We start from the raw sequence: 26,763 nt of genomic DNA on the forward strand, positions 1-26,763 counted from the left end.
GGGGCCTGGTTGTACCTCCGTGCTGTGCTCCGTCTGTTCCAGGGAGGGCAGCTGGATGGGCAGAACCCCAGCAGGAAGGAACCGGGTGTGCGAGAGGTGGCAGAACCTTCCCTGAACTCGGGACAGGACCTGCAGGCCTGGGAGGACGGAGCCCAGGAGGCAGGAAATGGGGGAGGAGGAACTTGGGGGAGACATGAAGGAAAGCGTGGGAGAGAGAGGCTGATCCGGCCCAGGGATGTCCCTGCTGGGGCCCAGCCAGCTCTTGGCTGCGGAGGGTTCACAGCGGGGAGAGCCCCAGAGGAGGCTGCAGGGGCCGGGGAGGGCTGGGGGGGGGGGGGAGGGTCTAGCCTGGGAAAGGCGGGGGGAGGTATGCACCAGGGGGCTGGTCCCTCTCCCAGCCTCCTCCCTAGTTCCAGGTTTCTGGGCGATGGTGATGGGTATCCCAAGAGCCTTTTCGCTCAGGTGCTCCCACCTGCCCGCCCCAACCTGGGGCTCCCACTTCGGGCCTTCTCCGCTCTGAGAGGTGGGGTGGGGACAGGGAACAGGGGACGCATATTTATTGGGAGCCGCTGGGGCCCTGGGGTCGTGACCGACTCCCACCCCGTGGGCTGTCCAGGCCAGCTCCCCGCAGCACCGAGGGTAATGAAGAGCTTGCCCGGCTGCCGGAGGCAGGGGCGTCAGAAACATGACTTTCAGTGCAGGTTCCAGGACCAGAGAAGCGGGCCCCGGAGTCCCGCGGCCTCTCTGGCGTCGCGGAGGTCCCCAGGAGGACCACGAGGACAGGGACGGCGGCACAGCGGGCACAGCCGAGGCCTCGGCAGCTGCCCACTTCTCACTTTCATGGTGAGCTTGGCTGCGGCGGTGCTGCAGCGCCCTCTGCTGGCCAGCGGCGGAGCGGCGGCGCCTGTTCAGAGCCTCTGTCCGGGGCCGGGGGGCGGGGCGGGGGGACCTGCGCTGCTCCGGAAGATTGCAGACCTACCTCGGGTCCCAGGGGTCCCCAGCAGTCGGCACACGTTGGCCGTCATCCGAGCTGGGAAAACTAAAGCCAAAAAAGGGGGACTGGTTGGCTCCAAAGGGCGCTGGGGCCACGGTTTGGACTATGGAACTGTCCAAGTCCCAGTGGTGCAGGGGGAGGAGGAGGAGGGCTGGGACCCCCTAATCACTCTCACCAGCTACTGTTCCCACCATCCCCCACAAATCCCAGTGGTGGTATGTGGAGGGGGACTGAGACCCGCTCATACCTGAACCCCAAATAAATCTTCGCAAAGCCAGCTGCACAAACAGTTTCTAGAGGGTCTCACACCCCTCACCTCTGCCTCCCACCCAGGCTGCAAACCCCACCGTCCACGCCACTTCTAAGACCCCCTGTCTCTCCACCAACCCCTCCGCCCTCTTCTCCCCATTCCACTTCCCCAGCCTCGGGAGAATACCAGTTCTTCCCTCGACCCAGCACACACCAGACAATTTCCCACTTGAACCTTTGGCTTCTATCTTATTTTGCCCCAGGAAATGAAAACTTTGTTTTCTTTTTTTATGAACTTTATTGGATTTTCTTTTTAATTACAAACCATAGTACTACATGTTCCTTTGTAACAGCTCAAACCAACCGGAGGTATGGAAACAAGAAGGGGGCAATCTCCCCTCTCCCTGCCCGGCCCGGCGCCCGCCGCTCCTAACACCTGCTGGTTGCGATCTCCTTGCCTTGCACCCGTTGGCCCCACTGAGAAGTACGGAGAGCTGCACGGAGCCCGGGCTGCCGCTGCAAACAAGGCAGCAGCCGCGGTGTCCCGGTGCCCTCACGGGGCTCGATCTAGCGGGGGAGGGGAGGGAAGGGTCGTTCAGATAGGGAAGAATGGGGGGGGGGGGGGGACCAGGCTGCTTGAGGCGGCTTTGCGGGAGGAGGGCTCGCTGAGGAGGGACGTGCGAACGGCGCTCCGATAGAGGGCGCTGTGGGCCACCAGAAGGCGCCTGGACGTGACTAAGCGCATCAGACAAGCAGGCCGGGATCTGATGGTGTTGTCCCAGGTCCACTCCCCCCACGACCCCCGCTCTCCGCCAGGGGCGGGGCAGTGTGGCTGCAGCGGGACAAATTAGATAGGTGATAGATACATAATAGATGATGGATGATTGCTAGGTGATAGATAGATGGGTGAAAGGTGATAAATGATAGATTCCTTCTTGCAAATTGAAAATGGGCTCAGACCACACTCACTGCTTTGCTCCTGGTCCTTACCGTTCCAGGTTAGACCATGCAGCTCCAACTCCAAAGGGGTCGCAGCTCACACTCTGGGCCACAGCCCTGTTTGCCGATCAGTCTTTTTTTTTTTTTTTAAAGATTTATTTTATTTATTTGAAAGACAGAGCTATAGAGAGAGGCAGAGACAGAGAGAGGTCTTCCATCTGCTGGTTCACTCCCCAGATGGCCGCAACGGTTCACTCCCCAGATGGCCGCAACGGCCAGAGCTGTGCCAATCCGAAGCCAGGAGCCAGGAACTTCCTCTGGGTCTCTCACGCAGGTGCAGGGCCCCACATACTTGGGCCATCTGCTGCTGCTTTCCCAGGCCGCAGCAGAGAGCTGGATTGGAAGAGGAGCAGCTGGGATTAGAACCTGCACCCATATGGGATGCTGGCGCCTCAGGCCAGGGCTTTAACCTGCTGCGCCAAAGCGCCAGCCCTAACCGATCAGTCTTTTAATTTTTCCAATCCAGAGGGTAAAAGAAATACCTCCTGGATCCTGCATTGTGGCACAGCAGATTAAGCCGCCACCTGTGATGCCAGCAATTTATGAGTGCTAGTTCATGTCCCGGCTGCTCCACTTCTGATCCAGCTCTGTGCTACGGCCTGGGAAAGCAGCAGAACAGGGCCCAAAGGCTTGGGCCCCTGCCACCCATGTGGGAGGTTGGGATGAAGCTCCTGACCCCTGGCTTCAGCCTGGCCCAGCCCCAGCCATTGCAACCATCTGGGGAGTGAACCAGCAGATGGACGCTCGCTCTCTCTCTCTCTGTAACTCTGCCTTTCAAATAAATAAATCAATCTTAAAAAAAAAAAAACTCCCATCAATGTGAGCAACCAAAGTAAAGTTATATTGGATTATAAGGCAAAGTATAAAATGATGATCTCTGGGGCCACACAGATTGAATGAATCAGTCCGGGAAGGAGGAAAGATGAAGATCCCACTCAGAATTCCAGATGAACCATGTGGAGGTTCCCCCGACAGTGGGAGAACAGGACTCCCCAGGCCTTCCCCGCGGGCTGCACACATGACCTTGTTCTAAAGAGCATTGAAGGGGAGGTGGAGACAGGGCAGGAGCCTGGCCAACCGCTTCCGCCAGGCGCCCAAGGTCACTGTCAGCCGTCACAGCCGTGTTGCTAGTAGGAACCCCGGATGTGCTGGGGTGAAAACGGTGCTTTTCGGCCAGCGCCGCGGCTCACTAGGCTAATCCTCCGCCTTGCAGCACCGGCACACCGGGTTCTAGTCCCGGTCTGGGCGCCGGATTCTGTCCCGGTTGCTCCTCTTCCAGTCCAGCTCTCTGCTGTGGCCAGGGAGTGCAGTGGAGGATGGCCCAAGTCCTTGGGCCCTGCACCCCATGGGAGACCAGGAGAAGCACCTGGCTCCTGGCTTCGTATCAACGCAGTGCGCCGGTTGCAGCGGCCATTGAAGGGTGAACCAACAGCAAAAAGGAAGACCTTTCTCTCTGTCTCTCTCTCTCTCTCTCTCTCTCTCTCTCTCTCTTTCTCTCTCTCACTGTCCACTCTGCCTGTCTTAAAAAGAAAGAAAGAAAGAAAGAAAACAGTGCTTTTCCTGCTTCTGGAAACCCAGGGCCCGGTCGGTGGGAAAAACACCAGGCAACTTCCCACAGAGCAGCACCGCGACTCAGACTGCCAAGGTCGCCACCAGCAAGGGAAGCCTGCAGCCAGGAGGAGCCTGGGGAGAAACGCTGACTCTGGAACCAAGTGTCCTGGCAGCAGGTAAAGCTGTGGCTGTCGGGACAGCGTGGCCTCGGTCAGTCTCCCTCTCTCACCGCTGGCTCCCCCACTGCAGCAGGGGAGAGTGGGGCGGAGGAGAGCACGCGAGAACTCGGTACCATCTGCTCATTGCTTTCTGCAAGTGTAAACGTGGTCCAAAAAATATAATCTACACCTCCCCATGTCGGCGTTGTGCAGGGGCTTAAGCTGCCTCTGTGACACTGGCATCCAGTGTGAGCACCAGTTTGAGTCCCGGCTGCTCCTCTTCCAATCCAGCTCCCTGCTATGGCCTGGGAAAGCAGTGGAGGACGGCCCAGTGCTTGGGCCCCTGCACCTGTGTGGGAGACCCAGAAGAGCCTCCTGGCCCCTGGCTCCTGGCTTCAGCCTGGCCCAGCCCTGACTGTTTCAGCCTCTCTCTCTCTGCCTTTCAAATAAATAAATAGTATCTTTTAAAAAATAACAGAAGTTAAAGCAAAATAAAACTTTAAAGAAATGCACATCTCATTGTCTGTAAATTTTGTTTCACCGACGCCTGCCACAGCTTTCCCAGACATGGTCTCCTGTTACTGCTGTCTATACCCCTGCATATTTTTACTTTTTTAATACTTTTTCTATGTGGTTTGTAGATTTTTTTAAAGGGAAGGATATTAACTCTCTGTTATACTTGTTATACATGGTTTTTAATAGATTGTTTACCTTTTCACTTTGTTTCTGGAACCTCAGAAATAATTTTTCCATAACCAAATCTCTTCCCACCCCCACCCCCACTTCTTGATTTCCTGTTGTATCTAGGAAGAGCTTTCTCACCCCCAAAGGTTAAGAAATTGCTCTTCTAAAATTTCCTCTCATGTATTTAGTTTCTTCTAGCATATTTCATTTTTGGCCATAAATCTCTCATCCATCTGGGATCTATTTTGCAGGTGCTGTCAGCTGGGAAAGGGGATTTGCTTTACCCCTTCCAGATGCATCGCTGATGTGGCAACATCGTTTATTAACGAAACTGACATTTCCCCTCGTAGATGCCTGGCTCTGCTTCCGGGAGGCGGTGTCCCCAGCTCTCCCGGCTGTCATCACCACGCAGCCCCACGGGCCACGCCCACCTGCTGCTGCCAGGCCGCGCCCGTCTGGCCCGAGGCCTCGCATCTGGAGTCAGCCCTTTCCCCACCTGGCTGCCCACGGCGTCCGTGCGCTGCGCACGTGGTTGCTGATCTTGGCTGGGTGTCAGGTGCTGGACCAGAGTTCACAGCTGGGGGTGGGGGGAGGGGGGCGGAGAACAACCTGTCATTAAGCCTGAGGACAGGTGACTGGAGGGACAATGGGGGCGGGGATCTGTGCCAATGCCGCAAGGCTTCCCGGGGTAGGGGCGAGGGGTGACGACTGAATGGGGACAGCCAAGGAGGAAGGGAGATGGAGGGAGCCACCCTGGGAGGGGCAGGCGGCGGGTGCAGGGCGCGGGCTCCCTCCTGAGAAGCCGGGCCCTGCAGCGAGTGAGCCCATACACACTCCTGCCCCCCCACACTCCCCCACCTGCTGTCCTGCGCTGGGGGCTTTCCTTCTCCCCCAAATGTTTTTTAAAAGGACGCTTTGTATTGCTCCATATTTCTGTTCAAATTTATTTTCATTTAAAAAGATTTATTTATTTATCAGAAAGGCAGAGTAAGAGAGAGAGAGAGAGAGATCTTGCATCTGCTGGTTCACTCCCTAGATGGCTGCAATAGCCAGGGCTGGGTCAGACTGAACCCAGGAGCCAGGAACTCCATCCGGGTCTCCCACGTGGGTGCAGGGGTCCAAGGACTTGGGCCATCTTCTGCTGCTTTCCCAGGCCATTAGCAGGGAGCTGTATCGGAAGTGGAGCAGCAGCCAGACTTGAACCGGTGCCCTTACGGAATGTAGGCGGTTGTTTTACCCTTTAGGCCTCTATTCAAATTCAAAATGCTTATCTTTATTATTAAAAACAAACAAACAAAGGCATTCTCCCCGCCTCACTTCAGGTAGCACTGACTGGGTGCAAGACTGCTCTTGGGGCATCAGGCTCTTGGGTTTAAATCCCAGCTCCGGAGAGTCCCAGCTGTGGGTCTCTGGGGCAATTGCCTCATCTTTCTAAACCTCAGTTGTCCTATCTGTAGAATGTGACAACAATGGGACCTACCTCATCAGACTGTGCACTTACAGGTGAGAGTGTCTGGGGAAAGGGACACCACCTACCTCACATCTTAGAAATCTTCTCCTTCTGGGGCCGGCGCTGTGCCATAGCGGGTAAAGGTGCCGCCTGCAGCGCCTGCATCCTTTATGGGCACCGGTTCGAGTCCCGGTTGCCCCATTTCTGATCCAGCCCCTGAACCCATGTGGAAGACCCAAAAGAAATTTGCGGCCAACTGGGAGTGACCCAGCAGATGGAAGACCTCCCTCCCTCTCTCTCTCTCTGCCTCTCCTTCTCTCTATGTGTAACTCTGACTTTCAAATAAATAAGTCTTAAAAAAAAAAAAAAAAAAAGACAGGAGGGAAGGCCAAGGGAGACCAGTGGAGGGCGCTGTGCGCCACCCAGCCATGGGTGGGGCCCTGAAGCCCACACAGGTCGGGGAGGAGGTGCACTTGGGTGTTGGGGACCCAAAGCTGGCGCCCAGATCCTCGCAGGGGGAGGGCACAGTCCTGCACAGGGCAGGGAGCACAGAGGAGGCGGACAAGTGGGACAGGATGTGCCAAGTGCGGTTCTGCAGACCTTGAGTTGGGCAGTCAAGGTCAAGAGTGAGTGGCACACCCTGGGGTTCCAAGGCGGGGCTGGGTTTGCATGAAGTGGGTGTGGCTGATGCCAGGGTGAGCAGGGGTCTGCTGACCGCAGCTGACGCCTCCCGGGAGCCGCCTGGACTGCTCCCCCCCCCCCCCGCGCAGACCCTCTCTCCCTCTCCCCCGCCCCTGTATTGGGCTGGGGCACCCCAAGGGAACAAAGGATAACCACAAGTGGCACGGAGGGAGGAAAGTAGCCAAGGCTTCCTTCGGAACTTCCACGCCCCTCTCCCCAGGCCTGCCCCAGCTTTGGGGTCCCGCACTCTCTCTGCTCCTCCTCCTCCAAGCTGAGCCTTGGCTGCCGCCTCTCCAGGGCAAGCGCAGGTCGGCACTGCTCCGGGAAGCCCTTCAGCCCACTGGACGGCAGAATGCGTCTGCTGCTTGCTCCCCGCTGTCTCCCAGCGGAGCCCGACGGAGCCCAGGGTCTGGGTCTCGGCGTGGGTTCTCCGGCGGGCAGGTGGCGGCGATGCTCCCCGCCGCCGCCAGGTGTCGCCAGCAGCCTGCAGATGGAAGGCGCTGCCAGGCTCTTATGGGCGCCCGAGGGACAGTCCTCCCGGGCCGGGGCGGGGTGACCGGGGACGCTGGCGGAGGGAATCCTCGGCTTCCGGAGGTGGCTCTCTGTGGCCCTCAAGTCCATCGGGGATCCAGAGGATTCAGGCCGGTGTGGCCGCGACTCACGAAACAGACCCGAGGGCCGGCAGTGCGGGAGAGCCCAGGTTGCACGAACACCTCCGGTGGAGGCTGTGGTCACCGTCAGGGCCACAGCCCTGCGCGCTCCCGGCACGACCGTGTGGGTGGATGAGCGCATGGAAGCGAACCGAACGACGGCAGGCATGTGCCGGGTGCTGCTCTCCACAACCCTCTGTGTGGGTCCCGTGCCTTTCCCCGCGGGGAAACTGAGGCACAGAGAGGCGAAGGAATTGGCCCAAGACACGGTGGCAAATCCAGGATCGGGACCCAGGAGATCTGGCCAGAGCTCAAGCGCGTGACAATGCCTCTGCGTAGCACACATCAAAAAAATATATTTTTTAGTGCCTTTATTAAGCGCCTCTTTGCACCAGGCGGGAAGGGCGCAGCACCTTGCAAGCGGGCGGGCGCGTGTGGCCGCGCATCCCGGGCGCCTCCGCCGCACCACACCCGCGCAGGCTCTCCATCGCCCCCTGAGGAGCTGGCGTGGACCACAGCGACGCGGGTCCAAGCCGACAGGTGGCCGAGGCGGGTCGCCGCTGACTTGGTGCCAGGTGTTGGCTCCCTGCCAGCTGCCTGGCGGTTCAGAGGCAGCTCAGGCCCTCTCCTACCCGCCACCCTTGCTTCGCACCTCTGAAGATCCTGAAACGGAGGCGGAAGGAGCTGGCTTGCCTCCTTTTTGTTCAAGGTCTCACGGTTCACAAAGCGCTTCCCGCAGCCGCGTTCTGATGAAAGGCGGCGGTAGCAGCCGGACGTTCCCGGCTCACCACCTCCGCACTCCGTGAGATGGGCTGGGTGATTTTTTTTTTTTTTTTTTTTTTTTTTTTTTTTTTTTTTTTTGGACAGGCAGAGTGGATAGTGAGTGAGAGAGAGACAGAGAGAAAGGTCTTCCTTTGCCATTGGTTCACCCTCCAATGGCCGCTGCGGCCGGCGCATCTCGCTGATCCGAAGCCAGGAGCCAGGTGCTTCTCCTGGTCTCCCATGCGGGTGCAGGGCCCAAGGACTTGGGCCATCCTCCACTGCCTTCCCGGGCCACAGCAGAGAGCTGGCCTGGAAGAGGGGCAACCGGGATAGAATCCGGCACCCCAACCAGGACTAGAACCCGGTGTGCCGGCGCCGCAAGGCGGAGGATTAGCCTGTTAACCACGGCTCTGGCCGATTTTTTTTTTTTAAGACAGACCTATATTTCATTTATTTGAAACGTGGAGTTACAGAGAGGGGGGAAAGACACAGAAAAAGAGATCTTCCATCTGCTGGTTCACTCCCCCAAATGGCCTCAACAGCCTGGCCAGAGCCAAGAGCCAGGAGCTTCTTCCAGGTCTCCCACACAGGTGCAGGGGCCTAAGCAAAGCACTTGGGCCATTTTCTACTGTTTCCCCAGGCCATAGCAGAGAGCTGGATTGGAAGTGGAGCAGCCGGGACTCGAACCGGTGTTCCCATGGGATGCCTGCATGGTAGAGATAGATGGTGGCTGAACCCATTGTGGCGCAGCGCCGGCCCCTGGCTGATTCCCTTTACATATGGGGACACTGAGGCTCTAGAAGAGGGGAGAGTGCTGAGCACCCAGGCTGCCAGTCTCAGAGCCACACGCCTAGGTCAGGGCCGCTGGGCTCCACATGGACCTCCTGGCCCAGGGGGTCCCCACTACGCCCCTGCCAGGGGGCCTCCTCCCCACCCCTCCCTACAGGACTGGCTCTGGTCACTCCTGCCTCCCCAACCCTGCCCTTTGCCCTTTGTCTCCCACATGCCCACCTCCCAGTCTGCCTCCACTCTGGGCCGGCTGCTCACTGCCACGGAGCTCCCTCGGGCATCTGCCCAGCCACCTGTCCAGGTGGGGGCGCCATGTCTCCTGCACACCCATGTTCCCTAGGCCAGGGACCCAGGGGTCACCTTGGAGTCTAACTCCTCCTGGTCACACCTCAGCATCTCTCAAGGCCACCCCCACCTTCCCATCCCTGGTGTCATTGTCCTTACGTGGGCCACTGTCCCCTGCCAGCCTCGTTTCGTGCACACGCTCAAATCCACCTTCATGCTGCCGACAGGATGATCTTTCCACAGCGCGGATCTGACCCGTTTGAAACTCATAATCAAACAGAAAACACCTGGATCACAAGATGCCCAAGCCCTTGGCAAGAGACGAAGCCCAGCCCTGCCCTGTCTGGCCACTGCCCACCTCTCTCGCTGGCTTCTCTCATTGCTGCTTTCAGTTCTGTCGAAACCCCAGCTCCTCCCAGGCTGGGTTAGCATGTGCTGTTCCTTCGCCTGGAGCGCCTCCCCCGGCTCTCTGCTGGCCTGAGCCCCCTCCTCCCCTGGAGCCTGAGAGCAGTGTGGGGTCCCCACAAAGGCTCCCTAGGGCCCCTCCCTGTAGGTTAGTACCCTCCCTGGTTTCTCTGTCATTCGGAACTCGCCCTGCCACCATGGCAGAGCTGGGTTTCCGTGTGCTAAGTTCTTTCAGCCCTGTCTCTCCTCCATGCAGGCTCTCTCACTCGCAGCCGCACCCCAGCCCAGGCCGGCCAGAAAAGACCATTGATAACTATTTGTAGAACAAATGAGCCTTTCATCTCGGCTTCATCAGAGCCCCGTTCCCAGACAGCTTTCATCTCCGGCCTTTGCACGAGGTCCTCCCTCTGCCTCGAAGCTTCTTTCCTTCCTCGCCCACCTGGGCCAATCCCCACAGCATTTAAGACTGATCTCCCTGGGACCCACTGCAGGCAGGGCATCTCCTTGGGCCCCCAGAGACATGGAGCGCCAACCGTCACCTGCAGCGCAGCTGGCTACCACGAGAGACTGACTATTAGTGATCCTGATCAGCCCCCGCCTCAGTGCCAACCTCTCTGCTCCAGCTGGCTCAAGGGTAACCTGTGTCTTCTTTTCAAGCCATCGGGGGACCCCATTTGCCATTCATCTGCCCAGCACTGAGCGGGTGCCCACTGTGCTGTTTTCTCTGTGGCAGCACCAGGAGGCAGGGACCAGCGGAGCCACAGAGAGGATGCTTCCACGGGCGAGCCGAGGTGCCAAGAGGTGCCCGACAGTCCCATCCGGGGTGCCAGGACGTGCAGAGGAGGCGGGGGCCGCGGGCTGGCACCTGTGCCTTCAGTTCTTCCCCGTCCTTGAGCATCCACTGCGTGAGGAGTGGGGAGGAGGCAGCACAGTGCACCTGAGTGGCCGGCGTGGCTGCCACAGAGCTCGGTGCACAGTGTACTGTGCCTGTGGCCTGTCTGCCCCGCCCCCGCCCCCCAGAGAGCAGCTGGAGGGACCAGGACTGGGTGCGGTTGCTGGAAAAATCTCAGCCAAACCCAGGGGTCCCTTTAGTGTCTCCCGCCTGCCAGGTCTCTGCGGTGTTTGCTGCTCACACCCTCCTCCCCCACACTGCCCACATCTGAGTTCCCCAGGCTGCCCCACCTGCCCCTGGCTGCCTGTTCCCCTTGGGGGTCCTTTGGGGGCTCCCCTTTCCTGTGCACCCCTGAAATGCCAGGGGGCCCTGGCCTCCTGCATCCATGCCTGCTGCTCCTCTCAGACCCTCCCACCTCCAGCACCTCAGGCTGGATCTTCTCCCTGGAGTGGCCATGGCTGACCCCCGCCCTCTCCCCCAGCCCATCCTCCTGGCCCACCTGTGGTGCCACCTCACCGGTCACCGGTCACCTCCAGTCTCCTGGGTCTCCTTGCCCTGCTGGGCATGGGAACCTTTGTTCAGTCCAGGGCCATTTGGCTATTTATAGCATCATTCCCAGGCCATACAGAATTATCAACTGAAACACTCGCCTGTTACCAATGCGTTGAGTTTTGAGTCCCACCTGCGGTTGCCTTGGCAGGGCCCGCCCTGCTGGCTTCAGTATGCAATGTCCTGGGTGTCCCCCACCCCTGCCCTAGGCCACTGCATCTATCTCCTGTTTCCTTTCTTTTCCCTCCCTCTGATGTCTAACCCTCACCCTACCAGTGAATGCTCTAAAAGCTTTCTAAAATGCAAATCTGATGATAACCACCGGCCCCTTTAAAATTCAAAGGTGTCTCAGCTTACCCCGAGGCTCACTAGGCTAATCCTCCGCCTGCGGCGCCAGCACACCAGGTTCTAGTCCCGGTCCAGGTGCCAGATTCTGTCCCGGTTGCCCCTCTTCCAGTCCAGCTCTCTGCTGTGGCCCGGGAGGGCAGTGGAGGATGGCCCAAGTGCTTGGGCCCTGCACCCCATGGGAGACCAGGAAAAGCACCTGGCTCCTGGCTTCGGATCAGCGCAGCAGCCATTGGGGGGGGGGGTGAACCAACGGCAAAAGGAAGACCTTTCTCTCTGTCTCTCTCTCACTGTCCACTCTGCCTGTCAAAAAAAAAATTTTTTTTTAAAGGTGTCTCATTAAACAGCGCTCTCAAACCCTTGACCCTGTCTCGGCTGACCCCCTCCCCACTCTTGGCTCCAGCAACAGCAAACTGCTCTCAGTTCTCGGCCCCCAACCTGGCTCATCCAGTGCCCCTTGCCAGCCGTAGCCCTTGCCTGGCTGAGCCCTCACGGCTCTGGCGCCACCTCCTCCAGGAAGCCATCTCCGACCCCCTCTCCCTGGCCTCACTTTCCACGGATCATCCACGACGCCTTGTACGAGGACCTCAAGGACCTGCTACTCCACATACTGCGGAGTTATAATGATCGATTTCATGTCTCTGCTCCACACCAGGCGGTGAGATCCTGGAGGGCAGGTTCCGTGTCCCATTTATCTCTGCATCCCAGCCCCTGGCCTGGCGCCTGGCACGGAGGACAGGCTCAGCCAGCGTTTGATGGATGAATGCGGAGCTGAAACTTGAAGGAAGTGAGAGCCAGGAATGGCCAAGAGGGGCGTGAGGGCAAGTCTGGCAGGAGGAGCAGCCAGAGCAAATGTGTGGGAAGTGGCAAAGCGAGAACTCCTACGACTGCCTGCCAGCCATTGTGCCTGCGCTTCGTTTGCACATCTTGTCTCCACTCTGTTCTTGCAACAACAGATCAGGAAACTGGCATCCGAGAACCTCAGTCACCTGCCCAAGGTCACACAGCAGGTCCAGGTGTGGAATGGAATCGGGGGCTGTCTGGCCTGAACACTGAGCTATCTGCCGGGCCACACCGCCCTCCTGGGGACAGGACCTTCTGGAATGGACAGGGAGTGGGCCCAGCTCTGCCTCTGCCTGGCTGAGTGCCGACCCAGCTGCCCACGCTCAGGCTCCTTCCTCCCAGCTGGACCAGAGGCTCAGAGGCCACACAAGGATTTACCTGTTCCTTCCTCCCCTGGCTTGGGGGGGGGGGGTGTCTGGGGCTGGACCACCCCCCCCCACACACCAAGGGAATTGCTGCTGCAGCCTGGTGTGGCCCCGGGGGCCTGGGAACGCAGGGGGCTCTGCGGTGCTGTCTGGGTTCTGCAGGATCTGTCTCCCTCATCGCACTTGGCCCAGGCTGATATTAAGATTCATCTGCATTCCCAGCGCACCCGCCTGGCAGATGGTGGGGGAGGAGGCTGGGTGTGTGCTGGGGGCTGCAGCCAGGGACCAAGCTGGGCCTTAGAGGGCCACAGGGCAGGGCGCCCACTGGGCCCCGAGGGTCTCACCCAGGCTGAAACCAAGCCAGATGCTGGGGTACCTGCTCATCTCACAGCCTCCAAGGGTGCTAGCACTTGACTTTTTCTTCTAAGGACTAAAGGGACCCTGGAATTCCAGGAAGGAGACCTGGAGAAGAGGAGTGGGGAGGAGGAGGAGGCACCCCCACCCCACCTCTGAAGACCCCAGGTCAGGGGCTTGTTCTTCCTCCTCGGCCTGGTGGTCTGCAGAGCCCAGAGATATCCAGGAACTCACGGGGACACAGGCCCCTTCAGCCGGGTGATGTCCATGTCACGTGAGGGATGGAGGGACAGCCACCCGGGAGCCCTTGCCCACCCCCACCCCCGCCCGCCCCGGCCCAGCTTCCCCGGAGGCCAGCCCCCAACCCCGGCCCCAGAACCCAGAGCAGCTCTTGAAGTCTTTTCAGTCCAGGGCCCCAGCCACATGCTTCCTGCCTTGGCCATTGGTCTGCAAAGGTCCAGGGATTCTCCAGGGCCCTCCGAATAAGGTAGAGGAAAGGAACGGACGTGACAGCAAAAGGAAAGCAGGCTAGACACCTAGGAGAACTTCCCTCTGCAAGCAAGCAAGTGCTATGGACACGTAGCTCAGGGAACAGGCCAGGATCAGGGAGATGCCCTTATTCACATCTTAGAATGGGTTTGGAAAAACGGATCTGTCCGAATTCCAGGACCCCTGGGGCGAGGGGTGGGCAGGCTAGCAGGTTCCCGATGCCCGCCACGGGCGAATGGGCCACCCGCAAGAAGCGTGAAAAAGGTAGAGCTCCTACCACCCCGGTCACCGTTCTCTCCCTGCCTCTGCCAAGAGTTCCCCGGCCTGGCGTCCTGCCCGTTTCGGGCTGGCCAGCCAGTGTCCTAGGCGCCCGTGCTGCGGGCCGGCAGGGGAGGAGTTAAATCCGGAGGTACCGGCGGGGCTCACTGTACCTGCCGCCGCCGCCGCCGCCGCCGGTGGGAGGGACGAGGAAGCGGGAGTCGCCGGGGCGCCCAGAGCGCTCCAGTCTGGCGGGGCGCAGCGCGGGGAACGGGCGTCAGGGACGCAGCGCGGCGCGGGGCGTCCGCCAGGGGGCGCGCCACGACGGGGCGGGAGGGGCCGTCTGGTCTGGGGAATTAGCACCGGGGACGGGCGCGCGCGCAGGTCCCCAGCACATCTGGGCGAGAGCGGCGCCGCTGGAGCCGAGGGGGGCGCCGAGCGCAGAGCTGGGGCGGCGGAGCCGCCGAGCAGCTGGGGCCCTTCGAGGCTCTCGGGGCGCACATCTGGGACTTCGAGCAGGGCCCGCGCCGCGCGCAGCTGGACCTGGGGAGGGGGCGGCGGCTGCACAGCTGGATCGAAGGGGGCGGGGTCGGTCCTGGGCGACTGGCTGAGCCGAGGGCCGCGAGCCGCCGGGACCGGAGCATGGGCCGGCGCGCCTGAAGGCGCAGGAAGGGGAGGACGGCGCCTGGGACCCCGAAGGCAGAGGAGGCGAACAAGGAGGAAGATGCAACTGACCCGCTGCTGCTTCGTGTTCCTAGTGCAGGGCAGCCTGTACCTGGTGAGTGGCCCGCGGGGAGCTGCGCCGAGGGGCGGGGGCCCGCACGATCCGGGGAGAGCGCGGGAAGCTGCCGAGCCCTGAAACTTTCTCCCTTCCCCCGGCATCCCGGGGACGGAAAGGGAAGACAGGAGGCTGGGGGAGAGGGCGGGTCCGAGGCCGGAGGCTGGACGGAAAGGGTTAATAGGGGCGGGGAGCGGGTGTGTGGCTGGCCCACCCACTCCGCGCCTGGTGGCGGGAGGTGCGACAGGCGCCGCGGGAAAGGCCGGGAGCTGGGTCGCCACGGGTTGCTTGACCCCCCTGCCCGGGGCCCCGGGACGCGCGGAAGGCGGCTGGCGAGGGGCGTGGAGCCGGGGACCTGCCGCGTCCGGGGACAGAGGCTTCTCCCCGATCCCCGGGCTCTGGGTGCCTCCGCGCGCGCGGCGGGTCCAGGCGGGGGCGGCCCCGCGTCCCTCCCGCCCGCCTCCCTCGCGCTCCCGCCCTCCCCGCCTGTTGTTTTCCTCTCCTCTCCCGGCTGCGCGCAGCCCGAGCCCCACAGGACCCTGGCAGGCGGCTCCCGCCCCGGGCGCTCGCGGCAGCTGAGCGGAGCGCCCAGAGCCCGCTCCCCCGAGCGCAGGCTCGCGGCTCCCTAGCGGCCCAGGACGCCGGGGAGCCCGACCCCTACCCGCGGCTTCACTCCCCTCCGACCCAACGACCGCCAACGCCCCAGTCCTGCCGTGGAGAAGCCCTACCGGCACATCTGGATCTGCCGCTGCTCTCAAAACAATAATCCGCCTTGCGGTCCGCCGCGGAGAGAGCCCTCCCCTTCTCCTGTCCCCACTTGTGGCCCTTTTCTCGGTCCTCCAGCGCTCTGCTGTGACCTCCCGGGCCACATACAGACAGGTCTGCAGCCCGGAGCCCAGCCCCAGGAGCCTCCCTTGGCGGCTGTCCCTCGGGCCCAGCGCTGGGGCCTGAGAGGCAAGGCCAGCCCTGGCCGTGGGGGCAGAGACCGCTGGGCCACAGCGTACATCTGCAGGCACAACCAAAGCCAGAGAGGGGCGTGAAGACCCCCCGCACCCCCCATGCACACCCGAGGGTCACCGCCTGCTGCCCAGCGCCATGCCCTGGTGCTGGAAGCACAGACCAGAGGGCCAGGACTCCTGGAAAAGCAAAGACACAACCAGGCCACCGCCCCCAGGAGAAAGGAAAGTCCCTTTCGCCCTGCAGAGCTGTCCCCAAGCTCAGCTCTGTCAAGCCCGCTGCTCCAGCCTTCCCAGGTGGGACCTGTCAGGAGTTTCCAGGAGACGCCAAGGCGACAGGGCTCGGATAAAACTCGGTTTTTAAAAAAGGCCGCATCTGGCCCATGAGGCCGGGAGTGTGTGTTACTGGGAGGGCTGACCCTATGTGACCTCAGCCTCAGAGAGATGGAGCTGGGAAGTGGGGACAGCAAGAACTCCTTCCTTGTGATGCAAGGAACATCATGTCGCGGTCAGGGCTCCCCAGAGAAGCGTCTGTCTTTCCACCCCTCAGCCAGCCCGGGCGCAGGTTCACTCCTGGTCTCCCCCTCGTCTTTTCACTGGGACTACACTGCATTTGTGCTTGACACAGACTCTCCCGAAGTCTGCTTTCTTGTGTCATTGTCTGCCGCTTCTCCTGGTATCCCAGGGTAGACGTTATCCTGGGGTAGGGATGGGAGCCCCCCAAAGCAGGAGCTGTTCCTCCCTTGTCAAACTAGGGGCTCTCCCAGCCTAGAGTTGGGGCTCCCCTATCTGACTCAGGGCTCCTGCAGGCAGAGAGCCTAACTCCCCCATCAGCCTGTGAACTTCACCTTGGCAGAGTCACTGCCTCTCCTATCAGACTGAGGACTCTAAGCTCAGGGATGACGCGTCTGTCACCAGATAGGGACTCTTCCAAGAGCAGGAAGTGAGCCTCCTCCATCAGACTGGGAGCTCCCCAAGGATAGGGGCCTTGTGTCCTCGTACCACAGGCCAGTGGAGGGAATTCCCAGTCTTTCAGACCATGACCAGTGGCCTGAGACAGGGCGCTGGGAAGCAGAGGTGGGGTGACCTGAGTGTCAGAACAGGAGACAGGACCAGGACCTGAGCCAGAGCGCGCACTTGACCCCAGCATGCACCCCCCCCCCCAATCAGAATGGAGAGGCTGCTGGCGGGGGTGGGAGAGCACTGGGCCCTGCCTGGGACAGGGCTCTCACTCTCCTCCAACGCCCTCCTTAGGTCATCTGTGGCCAGGATGACGGCCCCCCTGGCTCGGAGGACCCTGACCACGACGACCACGAGGGCCACCCTCGGCCCCGGATGCCTCGGAAGCGGGGCCACATCTCACCGAAGTCCCGCCCTGTGGCCAACCCCACGCTCCTAGGGCTGCTGGCTCCGCCCGGAGAAGCTTGGGGGGTCCTTGGGCAGCCCCCCAACCGCCCAAGCCACAGCCCTTCACCCTCGGCCAAGGTGAAGAAAATCTTTGGCTGGGGCGACTTCTACTCTAACATCAAGACGGTGGCCTTGAACCTGCTGGTCACGGGGAAGATAGTGGACCACGGCAACGGGACCTTCAGCGTCCACTTCCGCCACAACGCCACGGGCCAGGGCAACATCTCCATCAGTCTCGTGCCCCCCAGCAAAGCTGTAGAGTTCCACCAGGAGCAGCAGATCTTCATCGAAGCCAAGGCCTCCAAGATCTTCAACTGCCGCATGGAGTGGGAGAAGGTGGAACGGGGCCGCAGGACCTCGCTCTGCACCCACGACCCGGCCAAGACCTGCTCCCGAGACCACGCCCAGAGCTCCGCCACCTGGAGCTGCTCCCAGCCCTTCAAGGTTGTGTGCGTCTACATTGCCTTCTACAGCACGGACTACCGGCTGGTCCAGAAGGTGTGCCCAGATTACAACTACCATAGCGAAACCCCCTACTACCCCTCGGGGTGACCCTGGGTAGGGCCGGAGGACAGATGCAGGAGGCCATCTGTCTGGACGCTGGGCAGGGAAGGGCTGGGCCTCAGGCAGGGAGGGAGGTGGTGAAGAGGAGCTGCCAATCAGGGCCGGGGTCCCCAGTGCTGGCCACAGCCTGGGCTGTGTGCACCTGCTGCATGGGAGCACTGGTGGAGGAGCAGGCATCCTGTGCAGCCCCATGGGGCGCCCCCATGGAGCCCAAGGCAGATGCTGGGGCCCTGAGACCCCTGGGCAGGAAGCCCACGGTGGCTCTGATCGAGTCACAGCAAAGAGCCCAAATCCTGGCTCCCTCCCGCCATCCTGAGTGAGGACAGCGTCAGGGAGTGGACGCCAGGTGGTCCCCTGAGGGTTCAGGACTGAGACAGGGACCCCCGGGAGCTCAGATAGGGGTGAGGCAGGAGAGCCTCTTCAGCTCAGTCCAGTGGGCAGCCCTGAGCCCTTGACCTTCCCATAGCACAGCACGGGGCTGAAGTGGTGACCCTCGGAGTATTTGAGGTCCTGACCCATGGGCCACCCGTCAGCAGCCAGGTGACCCCTTTCTGGAGTCCCCCTCCTGCCAGCACTCCCCCTCCTCCCCACCCTCCTGTGATGCATACCCGTCTATAAGCTGAGGCCACTGGGAGACCACTGTGGCCACGAGTGGAGGTCTTCAGTGTGCCACGTGTCCCCCCTCCACTCTATCCCTTACTGGCTCCTCTGGGAGCATCCTTGTCACAGAGCGTGGTCCCTCAATGGTCAGCCTCTCCCAGGCAGGGCTGTGGCCTCCCTCTGGGTGGTGGGCTGGCTGGGACCACCCTGTGGAAGGTCCCGGACCAGTCCCCTAGTGCGTGTCTGTGGGCGGGGGGTGGGGTGCGGGGTGGGGGTGGGGTCTGTGATATCACCCGATTGTTGACTTCTGTGTGCAGAGTCTTGTTGTGGGAGCAGGGAATAAAGGTTTCCCAGGGACGCTGGGGTCCAAGTCGTCCCGGAGCAGAGGGCCCTGGGCGCGGCTCTCAGATGGCGGCAGGGCTGTGACAGTGCTGGACTGAAGGTCCAGGGCTTCTCTCTCCAGCCCTCTTCCCAGGCCACCAGAGCCAGCACCAGGAAACCTGAGCAGCCTGTGTGTGGTGCCAGGGGTGGGGAAGAGATCTTGGTAGAACAGATCAAAGGCCTGCACTGCCTGTGCTGAATCACCATCTGTTAGGGCCCAGGCGGGGGTCCTAGCTCTGCCATTCCTTTTCTTTTTTTTTAAAAGACATTTAAAACCTTTTTTATTTTTCAGTTGTATCTGAAAGGCAGAGAGAATGGGCGGCGGGGGGGGGGGGTGGTGGTGCGGGGGGGGGGGGGGGGAGTGCAATCCTCCGTCCATTGGTTCACTCCCCAAATGCCTGCAACAGAAAACAGCCAGGAGCCAAGAACTCCACCCAGGTCCCCCACGTGGGTGGCAGGGACCCAAGGACTTGAGCCATCACTGCTGCCCCCCAGGATGCACATAGCAGGGAGCCGGATCAGAAGCGGAGATCTCAGGCACTCTCATAGGGACGTGGCCATTGCAAGTGGCAGCTTAGCTGCTGGGCCAAGTGCCCAGCTCTTCTGCGTGGCCGTGTCTACGTCCGCTCTGCTCTCTGGCTGTCCTTCAGTTTCTTCCACTGCAACACGAGGAGCTTGCCTGGTCCAGTGGTTCTCCCATGGGAGTGGGCATCAGGGTCACCCAGGCGGTTCATCCAAACACAGATTGCTGCCTGCTGCTGGAGTTCCTAACTCAGCAGATCGGGGCGAGGCCTGAGAATATGCATTTCTCCCCAGGGCCAGGCAGATGCTGACGGTTCAGGGACCACACCTTGGGCATTGCTCGGCTGCCCACAGCCCCGGCGATTCCCGTGGCTGCTCCTGGGGACCTGTCTTTCCAGGGAATCCGGGGACTTGGCTTTTCTTTTTCTTTTTTTAAAAAAAGATTTATTTATTATTTGAAAGTCAGAGTTACACACAGAGAGAGAAGGAGAGGCAGAGAGAGAGGTCTTCCATCTGCTGGTTCACTCCACAATTGGCCTCAATGGCCAGAGCTGCACCAATCCGAAGCCAAGAGCCAGGAGCTTCTTCCAGGTCTCCCACATGGGTGCAGGGGCCCAAGGACTTGGGCCATCTTGTACTGCTTTCCCAGGCCACAGCAGAGAGCTGGGTAGGAAAAGGAGCAGCCAGGTCTCAAACTGGCGCCCATATGGGATGCCGGCACTGCAGGCGGTGGCTTTACCCACTATGCCACAGCGCCAGCCCCACATGGCTTTTCAATTCAAGGAGATGCTATAGAAAGAGCAGGCTGGGATGGAGCAGGCAGAGGGGCCCGAGGGCAGCCTCTCCAGCTGACCTGGTGAGGGAGAGCTGAAGCCCCCTAATCACAGTCACAGCGCCCCCTCTAGAGGCCATTCTAGGCCTGCTTTCCCCGGAAGGGCAGCACGCAGGGCCCTGCGCCTGGGTAGCCCCAGTGAGAAGAGCCCGAGCACACAGGGAGGGGGTCTCACCTCCCCAACCTTTCTCGCTGCCCACCGGCCCTGGGTGCAGCCCAGCTCTGGACACACGGCAGGGAGAGCTGGGCAGGGCCTAAATGCCACCTTGCAGTGACCATGTCTGTATGAAGTGACCCAGACAGGGCACTGACTCCCAGAGAGCTCGTGCCCTGTGCAGCTCCTCTCCCCTGCATTGTGCTTCCTGGGGCCCCATCTCCTGAGTCCCGCCTTGACAGCTTCACCCCACGCTCTCCCTCCCCACCTTAGGGCTGGGGGCTCAGCCTTGCCACGTGTGACTGGGATCTGGAGTGTTCTCTCACCTGCGGACGCCCGCTGGCCACCAAGCAGGAGAGCCCCCACTGGGCCGAGTGGAGGGGGCCCCGGTATGGCCCAGCCGGGGCGCGGTGACCCTCCCCTCCCCTCCCCTCCCTTCCCCTCCTCCTGCCAGGAGCCAGATGCTGCCGACAGCTGGAGGGCCCGGCCTGCCTGGCACGCAGTTCTGCCTGCACAGGGGGTGGGTTCATTTTAATAACTTCATTTCACCCTCACGCACACTCTGCCGCTTCACCCCTCCTGCTCTGCCGTCCCCAGTAACCAGGCTGCTCTTCTCGGCGTGGATTTTGCTAACGAATCTTAATTCTTTGGAATAGTCCTCTGGCCCCGACTCCTTGAGCCAGATACTTCCTGGGCTGCTCGGTCCTCACAGAGCAAAAGGGGCCACCCTGTACCTCTGGCCCCTGGGTGAGCCGTGTCTGTGGCGTCCCCGTGTCTGTGGACCCTGGTGGCCATAGTACTCCTGCCTCCTACTCCTGCTGCTGCACTCACCGGCTGACAGAATGTTCTGGGAGGAGGCAGGCCCAGGCGCTCCCCTCATCCCAGGCCTTTGCCCTCCCCACTGCCACCCTTTGCCCGTCTGGGATCTCAGTGCCGTAGCTGGTGGCCGCCCCAGGAGAGGCCCTGCCCCCTCCCATCAGAATGGAGCCTCCGGGACAAGCCTGCCAGAGCCAAGCCTGCCAGAGCCAGGGCTCTTTGAGAACGCGGCTTATGGTGCCTCGGGCCAGGGCTTGTGCCTCCTCCATCGGACTGGGGACTCCCTCCTCAGACTGGAGTCTCCTCCAGGGCTGCTTCTGCCTTCAGCTTTGTGCAGAGGCACTGCCTGGACCTCGGTGTTCCTGTCTCTAATGGGGTGAAGGCTGGGAGCGAGTCAGAGGGAACACACATCGGAGCTGAGCCTTTCTCTGGTTGGAGCTGAAGGCAGCAGCAAATGGAGCCCCGGGAGCCTCTGCCCTCCCCCCTTTCTCCTTCTCTGGGATGAGCAAGCGGGAACTGAGTCACCCGGCCCCCATCCTCGGCAGGAGTGCTGGTGACCTTGCGTGTGAGGCCCATTGCTCAGAGACGCATGAGGGTGGTGGGTGGGGAGGGAGGCTGGGGGACGGGTGTTTCCGGGAGAGGGGTGGCCAGGGCTCCGGATCACTGAGTGGGTCTGTGTAGGGGTTGTAGGAGGTGCAGGGAGCCCATTGCTTGGAGCTGGGACATGATCTGGTGTCACAGCTGGGGGTGGGAGAGAGAAATGTTACTTCTGAAGACGGGTTCCTGCCAATGTGCCAGGAGAATTGGGGGCTGGGGGCTGGGAGGCACCATCAGCCCCCCCAGGCAGAAGCAAGATGGGGGTGGAGGCAGCACCTGCCACTTACGCCAGAGTCCTGGAGTGGCAGCTGACACCATCACCAAAGCACGGATGCCGGAGCAGACCTGGCCCCCACCAGCCGGAAGCTGGATTCTGGCTCCACAGGGGACCCTGTTTCCTGTTGGCCTGCCTACCTGGGTCAATGCCCCCGTTCATCTCAGCGCCACCTGGCCAGCTGGTCCCAAGGAACAAGCCCGAGCCGCAGAAGCTGCCCGTGACCCAGCAACATGGTGCTGCAGGAGGCTCCATGTGGGTCTCCAGCCTGGGTCTGTAATTTCTTAGTGGGTGGTCCTCCCCTCACCCCCAACCCACCCAGTCTCCTTCTACGAAACACCACCGTGCCGCCTACCTATGGCATTGTGGGGAAAGCTGAGTGAATTGCTCAACAGATGTGACTCCCTCCTCTCTGCTTTTGGAGATGGCTTCTGCTAACTTCAGCTTTGCTCCTGGTGTAGACAAGTGGCAGGGCCCAGGGTTCGAGGTAGGAGACCTGGGTTCCTGCGCTGGTTCTGCCTGGCAATGTATGCAGAAGCCACCAGTGGTTCCATGCTGTCCCTTTCCCCTTCTCCACAGGAGTGGGCCCATCAGCTGGACCCACGGCTGTGTGAGCTAAATGCTACCCCTCCCCACCTCCCCCTGCCCCCCCCCCGAGTGCCTGACATCTGGCCAGTGACCTGGAAGCCAGAGGGTTATATGGCAACCTCCGGAAATCTGCAGACAGTGGATGAGCACCCTCTGCCCCTTCTTTGCCCCGTCCTCCGTCCTGTCCAGGACACGCACGTGACCATGAGCTCTGGCCACCATCTTGGACGGTGGAGCCAAGAGCCACACCCTATAAGGGGCGGAGCAGTGAGCGATGCAAAGCCTAGGTTGTGGGATGGTTTTGCGGCTAGCCCTCGGCTACCCATGCAAATTTGATGCGAGAGGAAAGTCTCATTCCCCTCCCATTTAAGCTCCACTTATTAGGTCTCCACTTCTTGCAGCTGGGTTTGAGCCCCTGGGCTTCCGTGGGCCTGCTTCCTCTTGGATGGAGCTGAGAGAATTCTGTGGACTCGTAGGCAGGAATAGACTCGGGGAAGCTCGGGTCCTCTCTTCCTCCTCCTCTCCGGCATCTTGATGCACAGCCTCTGTTTTGGGGGGCGGGATGAGCTGCTGCTGCTTTGCAGGGAGCCCCTGAGAGGCGCAGTAGGATTCTCTGTCCCTGTCTGAAGGGCCTCCAGTCCCCAAATTCAGCCCCTGCCCATCTGAGTCCCCATACACGCTCTGATGTTGGTGACACACAGTCCTCGTTAAGGGCCTCACTGATCCCAGCCAGATGGGATCCTAATTTAATTAAAACCCTTTAATTACCTGCAACAACACAGCATGAGGAGTCCAACGTGGGAGGGGGCGGTGATGGGCAGGGCCACCGCTGACAGGACATAGTCATGGTTGCCCTTTCAGCCCATGGGGAGCCCAGGGTCCCCAGGCCTCTCCCGCCCTGGTGGGCACAGACTGCAGGGAACAGCCAGGTTTCTGGTTTGGTCCACGGGGCACAGCCGAGCAGGGCAGTGGAGCAAAGCAGGCCCTGGGGAGCAGAGGACCTGAAGCTGTCAGTGTTGCTTGGTGCTTGCATCAAGTCTGGCACGGCCTGTTCAAGGTCGAGGTCTGATCCCTCTCCCGAACTTGGCCTTGTCTGGGACATATGGGGGAGGAGCAGGCCTGGCTCTGATTTCTCCCGAGCAGCCTGGCTTAGGAGACAGGGGTACTTGTGCATCCTCCAAAGGCAAGCTGGGCCCCCACCCCCCCGCCTGGCACCCACCCAAGGTGTCACCAACCAGGGAGGGGCCAGAAGAGGGGGTGACTTAGATGAGCCCAGAGGGGCCGTGTGATTTCTTGGGGACTCATCAGGACCCCTCCATGGCCCTGGACCTCAGCTGACTCCTCTCTGATGGCAGAAGGAGCCCAGGCCAGGCCGGAGCCTGCCAAGCCCAGGCAAGGACAGGCTGAGAAACCCGGACTTGTGAGCTGAGCTATTTTTAGGCTGTGTGGACATCATACGTTAATACCCCTTCTGTTCACCCTCGGTACTTATTCATTCAATAAATATTGTTTAATAAAAGCTTTGGAAAGTTCCAGCTGGTCTCTGCAGGTCTGGGAGATCCAGGGGAGGAGGTGTTGGGTCGCACGGGGGCCAGAGCCTTAAAGGAGGACAGAGGATGTCGGAGGCGTTGTGAGGTCAGTGGCTGGGGTTGAAGCCAGAAGCCCCAGGTAGGGGAGGGGAGCCTTGGGGGGAAGGGTCGGGGCCCCCTGCCCATGCCAGGTTCTGCCTCCCAAGCTCAGGTCCAGGTTCTGTGTTTTGCATTATGGGACAAGTTCCCAGTGCCCTGCTGTCTGCACCCCTACCCGTCTCTTTGCTGGAGTCCTGCTCCTCCTGCCACCCCTCCATGCCCAGCCTCGAGAGAGCATGCAGGTGTGGCTTCCCCCTGGGCTCTGCTGACTGCCCAGGGATGCAGGATGGTGCTTCCTCCGGGGCGTGGCTAGTGAGCGATCTGGCTACATGGGGCCATGCCTGCGATGCCTACCAGACATGTGCTGAGGGAGGGGAAGCAGCAACAGGAGGACAGGTGTGCACCGCACCTGCCAGGCCCCCCTGGGCAGCAGGGCGGCGGGGGCGGGAGTGGTGAAGGCAGGTGAGGACGGCAGCCCACCAGGGTCCGGGCGCTCCTCCCACCTGTCCGTTATCTTCTCTAGGAAGGGCTTCTGCCAGCTGGCTTAGCTCCTGGGGGCACAGCGAAGGCTCACTTGAAGGAAAAGTCGAGGCCTCGGACTCCCAGCGCGGTCACTTCTCTGCTCCACTGTCCCAGGATTCCTTGCCCCATCTCTTCCAAGCTTGGGAAGAAGTAGGGAGCCCAGGTGTCACTAACCAGGGGTCAAAGCCAGGTCACAGCCCAGCTGTGGTGTTGGAGGGGCTGGGTTTGAGTCGCACCTGCCACGTGATTTGGAGCTGGTCACCTTGCCCCTGCGGGCCTTGGATGGCAATTCTGTCGCCTGCTCCCTGTGATAGACAAGCGGGCTCTGTCCCTGGGGAGAACCGCGTGGGCTGTGTAGGGCGGCTGTTGAGAGGCTTCTGGAGCAAGGCTGCCTGGATTCAGATCCTTGCTGCTGCTTCCCGACAGTCACTGTAGACCACGGCCAAGTCGCTGACCGTCTTTGTGTCTCAGGCTCCCATCTGTGAAGTGGGGACGCTCCTACTTCTCTATGCTGCTGTGAGCTCTGGGAAGTATCTGGCACAGAGGCAGGGCTCAAGGGCAGCTGCTGGGATGACAGCCCCGCCCTTCCGGATGCTGGCCACGCCTGGCTGGGGGAGGGGCTCCACGCTGCTTGCTGCAGGAAGTAGGTGCAGGAAAGACCCCAGAGGGAAGGCCAGATGACCGTCATGTCTACACAGGATGACATTCACAAGACGCTGGGTTCTGGATGGGAAGTGTCACTCCCGAAGTGCCTTCCGGTGCAGTGGCTGCCCTCTGACCTGCCGCTGTCAGCTGACACAGGCTCAGAGAATGCAGGTGGCCAAGGAGCCTTCCCTCAGGAGCACAGAGCTACCCATCCAGGGAACAGTTAGCCCAGTGCGCTCTCCGGGCCGAGCCTAGGGCGTGCTCCTGCCCCCAACCATGGCTTGATCAAACCCAGCTCCTTCTCTCTCTCCTCGCCCATCTGCCCAGCTTCTCATCAGCTGGGACGGCCAGAGGATCCCTGGCTGGCACTCCCTGTGAAGGGGTGTGTGACGGAGGCCCCTATGCCCAACTGTACCCTGGAGGGGGAGGACAAAGAGTGAGCTCAGAGGACGGGGCCTGTGCCACCCGTTCCTTCCATGCTCTGAGAAGGGCCAAGTGCATGGGCTACACACACACACATGCACACACACACACATATATGAGCACGCGCGCGCGCGGCCTGGTGGTAAAATCTTATTGGTTCACAGATGAACTCTGAACTCATCTGTTGTTGTGGGGGTGGGGAGGGGACACAGGTGAAGACGCAGCTCTTTGGTCACGAGAATGATGCTGTGCACGGGGGGGGGGGGGTACCCCAGGGGGCAGTGGATGAGGACACAGGAAGTGGGAAGGGGCATGGATGCCCCACTTAGCAGGCTCGGCAGCTCCCGGGCCTGCGCGAGGAGGGGCCGCTGCCGCTCAGTCAGCCTCTGCCATCTGCCACATCTCAGCGGAGATCAGAACTGGAGGGCTTGTTGGAGGCAGGCTTGGTTGGTTTTTTTTTTTTTTTTTCCAATGCGGCAGGATCAGGCTCAAGATGTCACTCTGGTAAGCGGGACTGGAGCTAGGGAGAGAAATGTCCAGAAAAACAGGGGAGAAATACCTGGAAGCTTCCACGCTGCAGAAGGAGGGAAGAACAGGAGGCACAGGAGGCGAAGAGAAGAGAGGAAATGATGGGCAGGGCGCGTCCGCCTTGGCCCGGGGCCCCTGGAGGCAGCAACAGTCCAAGACAGCGGGCTCCCGGTCCCAGGCACGGCCTCTCTCCAGCCGGGCTTTGACACCACCGGCCACAGTGCACCCGCCCCGCCTCTTCCTTCTTCCCCTCCGGCCCGCCCAGCGCCCCACCTTGGGCGATCACAGTGAGGATCACAAATGAGGGGCCAGAGAGCGATGCGCAGGTGAAGACTCACGCCCACTGACCCTTTCCCGGGGCCCCTGTGGCCTCTCCCTCAGCAGCCGGGCCACTCAGGCGGCTCCTTCCTGCCCGGTGAGCCTCATAGCCCCACGTGTGCCATTTCTGATTTATGCCAGTCCAGGAACCTCCCTCCCTCTCTCCCTCCCTCTCTTTCTTTCTTTCCTTTCCTTTCAGATTCATTTTATTTATTTGAAAGACAGAATTTCAGAGGGAGGGAGGGAGGGAGAGAGAGAGAGAATCCTGGTTCACTCTGCAAATGGCTACAACAGCAGGGGATGGGCCAGGCCAAAGCCAGGAGCCGAACGCCACCTGGGTCTCCCACGAAGGTGCAGGGGCCCAAGTGCTTGAGCCATCTTCTGATGCTTTCCCAGGCGTGTTAGCAGGGAGCTGCATCGGGAATGGAGCAGCCAGGACCTGAACCTGCCTCTCACATGGGATGTCGGCCTAGCAGGT

General features: G+C 61.0%; 1 protein-coding gene across 1 annotated transcript; it reads left to right on the forward strand.

The window, feature by feature from the left end:
• The first annotated feature begins 14,432 nt into the window (after positions 1–14,432).
• On the forward strand, positions 14,433–18,293 carry NXPH3 (neurexophilin 3). Its single transcript, XM_062216478.1, has 2 exons — positions 14,433–14,530; positions 16,741–18,293. Exons 1-2 carry the CDS (start codon positions 14,477–14,479, stop codon positions 17,443–17,445), a joined length of 759 nt encoding a protein of 252 aa, XP_062072462.1. The 5' UTR covers positions 14,433–14,476; the 3' UTR covers positions 17,446–18,293.
• Positions 18,294–26,763: the final 8,470 nt, after the last annotated feature.

This window comes from Lepus europaeus, chromosome 18 (genome assembly GCF_033115175.1).
Source record: "Lepus europaeus isolate LE1 chromosome 18, mLepTim1.pri, whole genome shotgun sequence".
NCBI classification, from domain to species: Eukaryota; Metazoa; Chordata; class Mammalia; order Lagomorpha; family Leporidae; genus Lepus; species Lepus europaeus.

What these genes read in the sequence shown, in the direction of transcription:
- NXPH3 (XM_062216478.1), top strand. Translation starts at nt 14,477, where the DNA reads ATGCAACTGACCCGCTGCTGCTTCGTGTTCCTAGTGCAGGGCAGCCTG. An exon ending in TGCAGGGCAGCCTGTACCTG is followed by an intron (nt 14,531 to 16,740) that starts GTGAGTGGCCCG and finishes CGCCCTCCTTAG; the next exon opens with GTCATCTGTGGCCAGGATGA.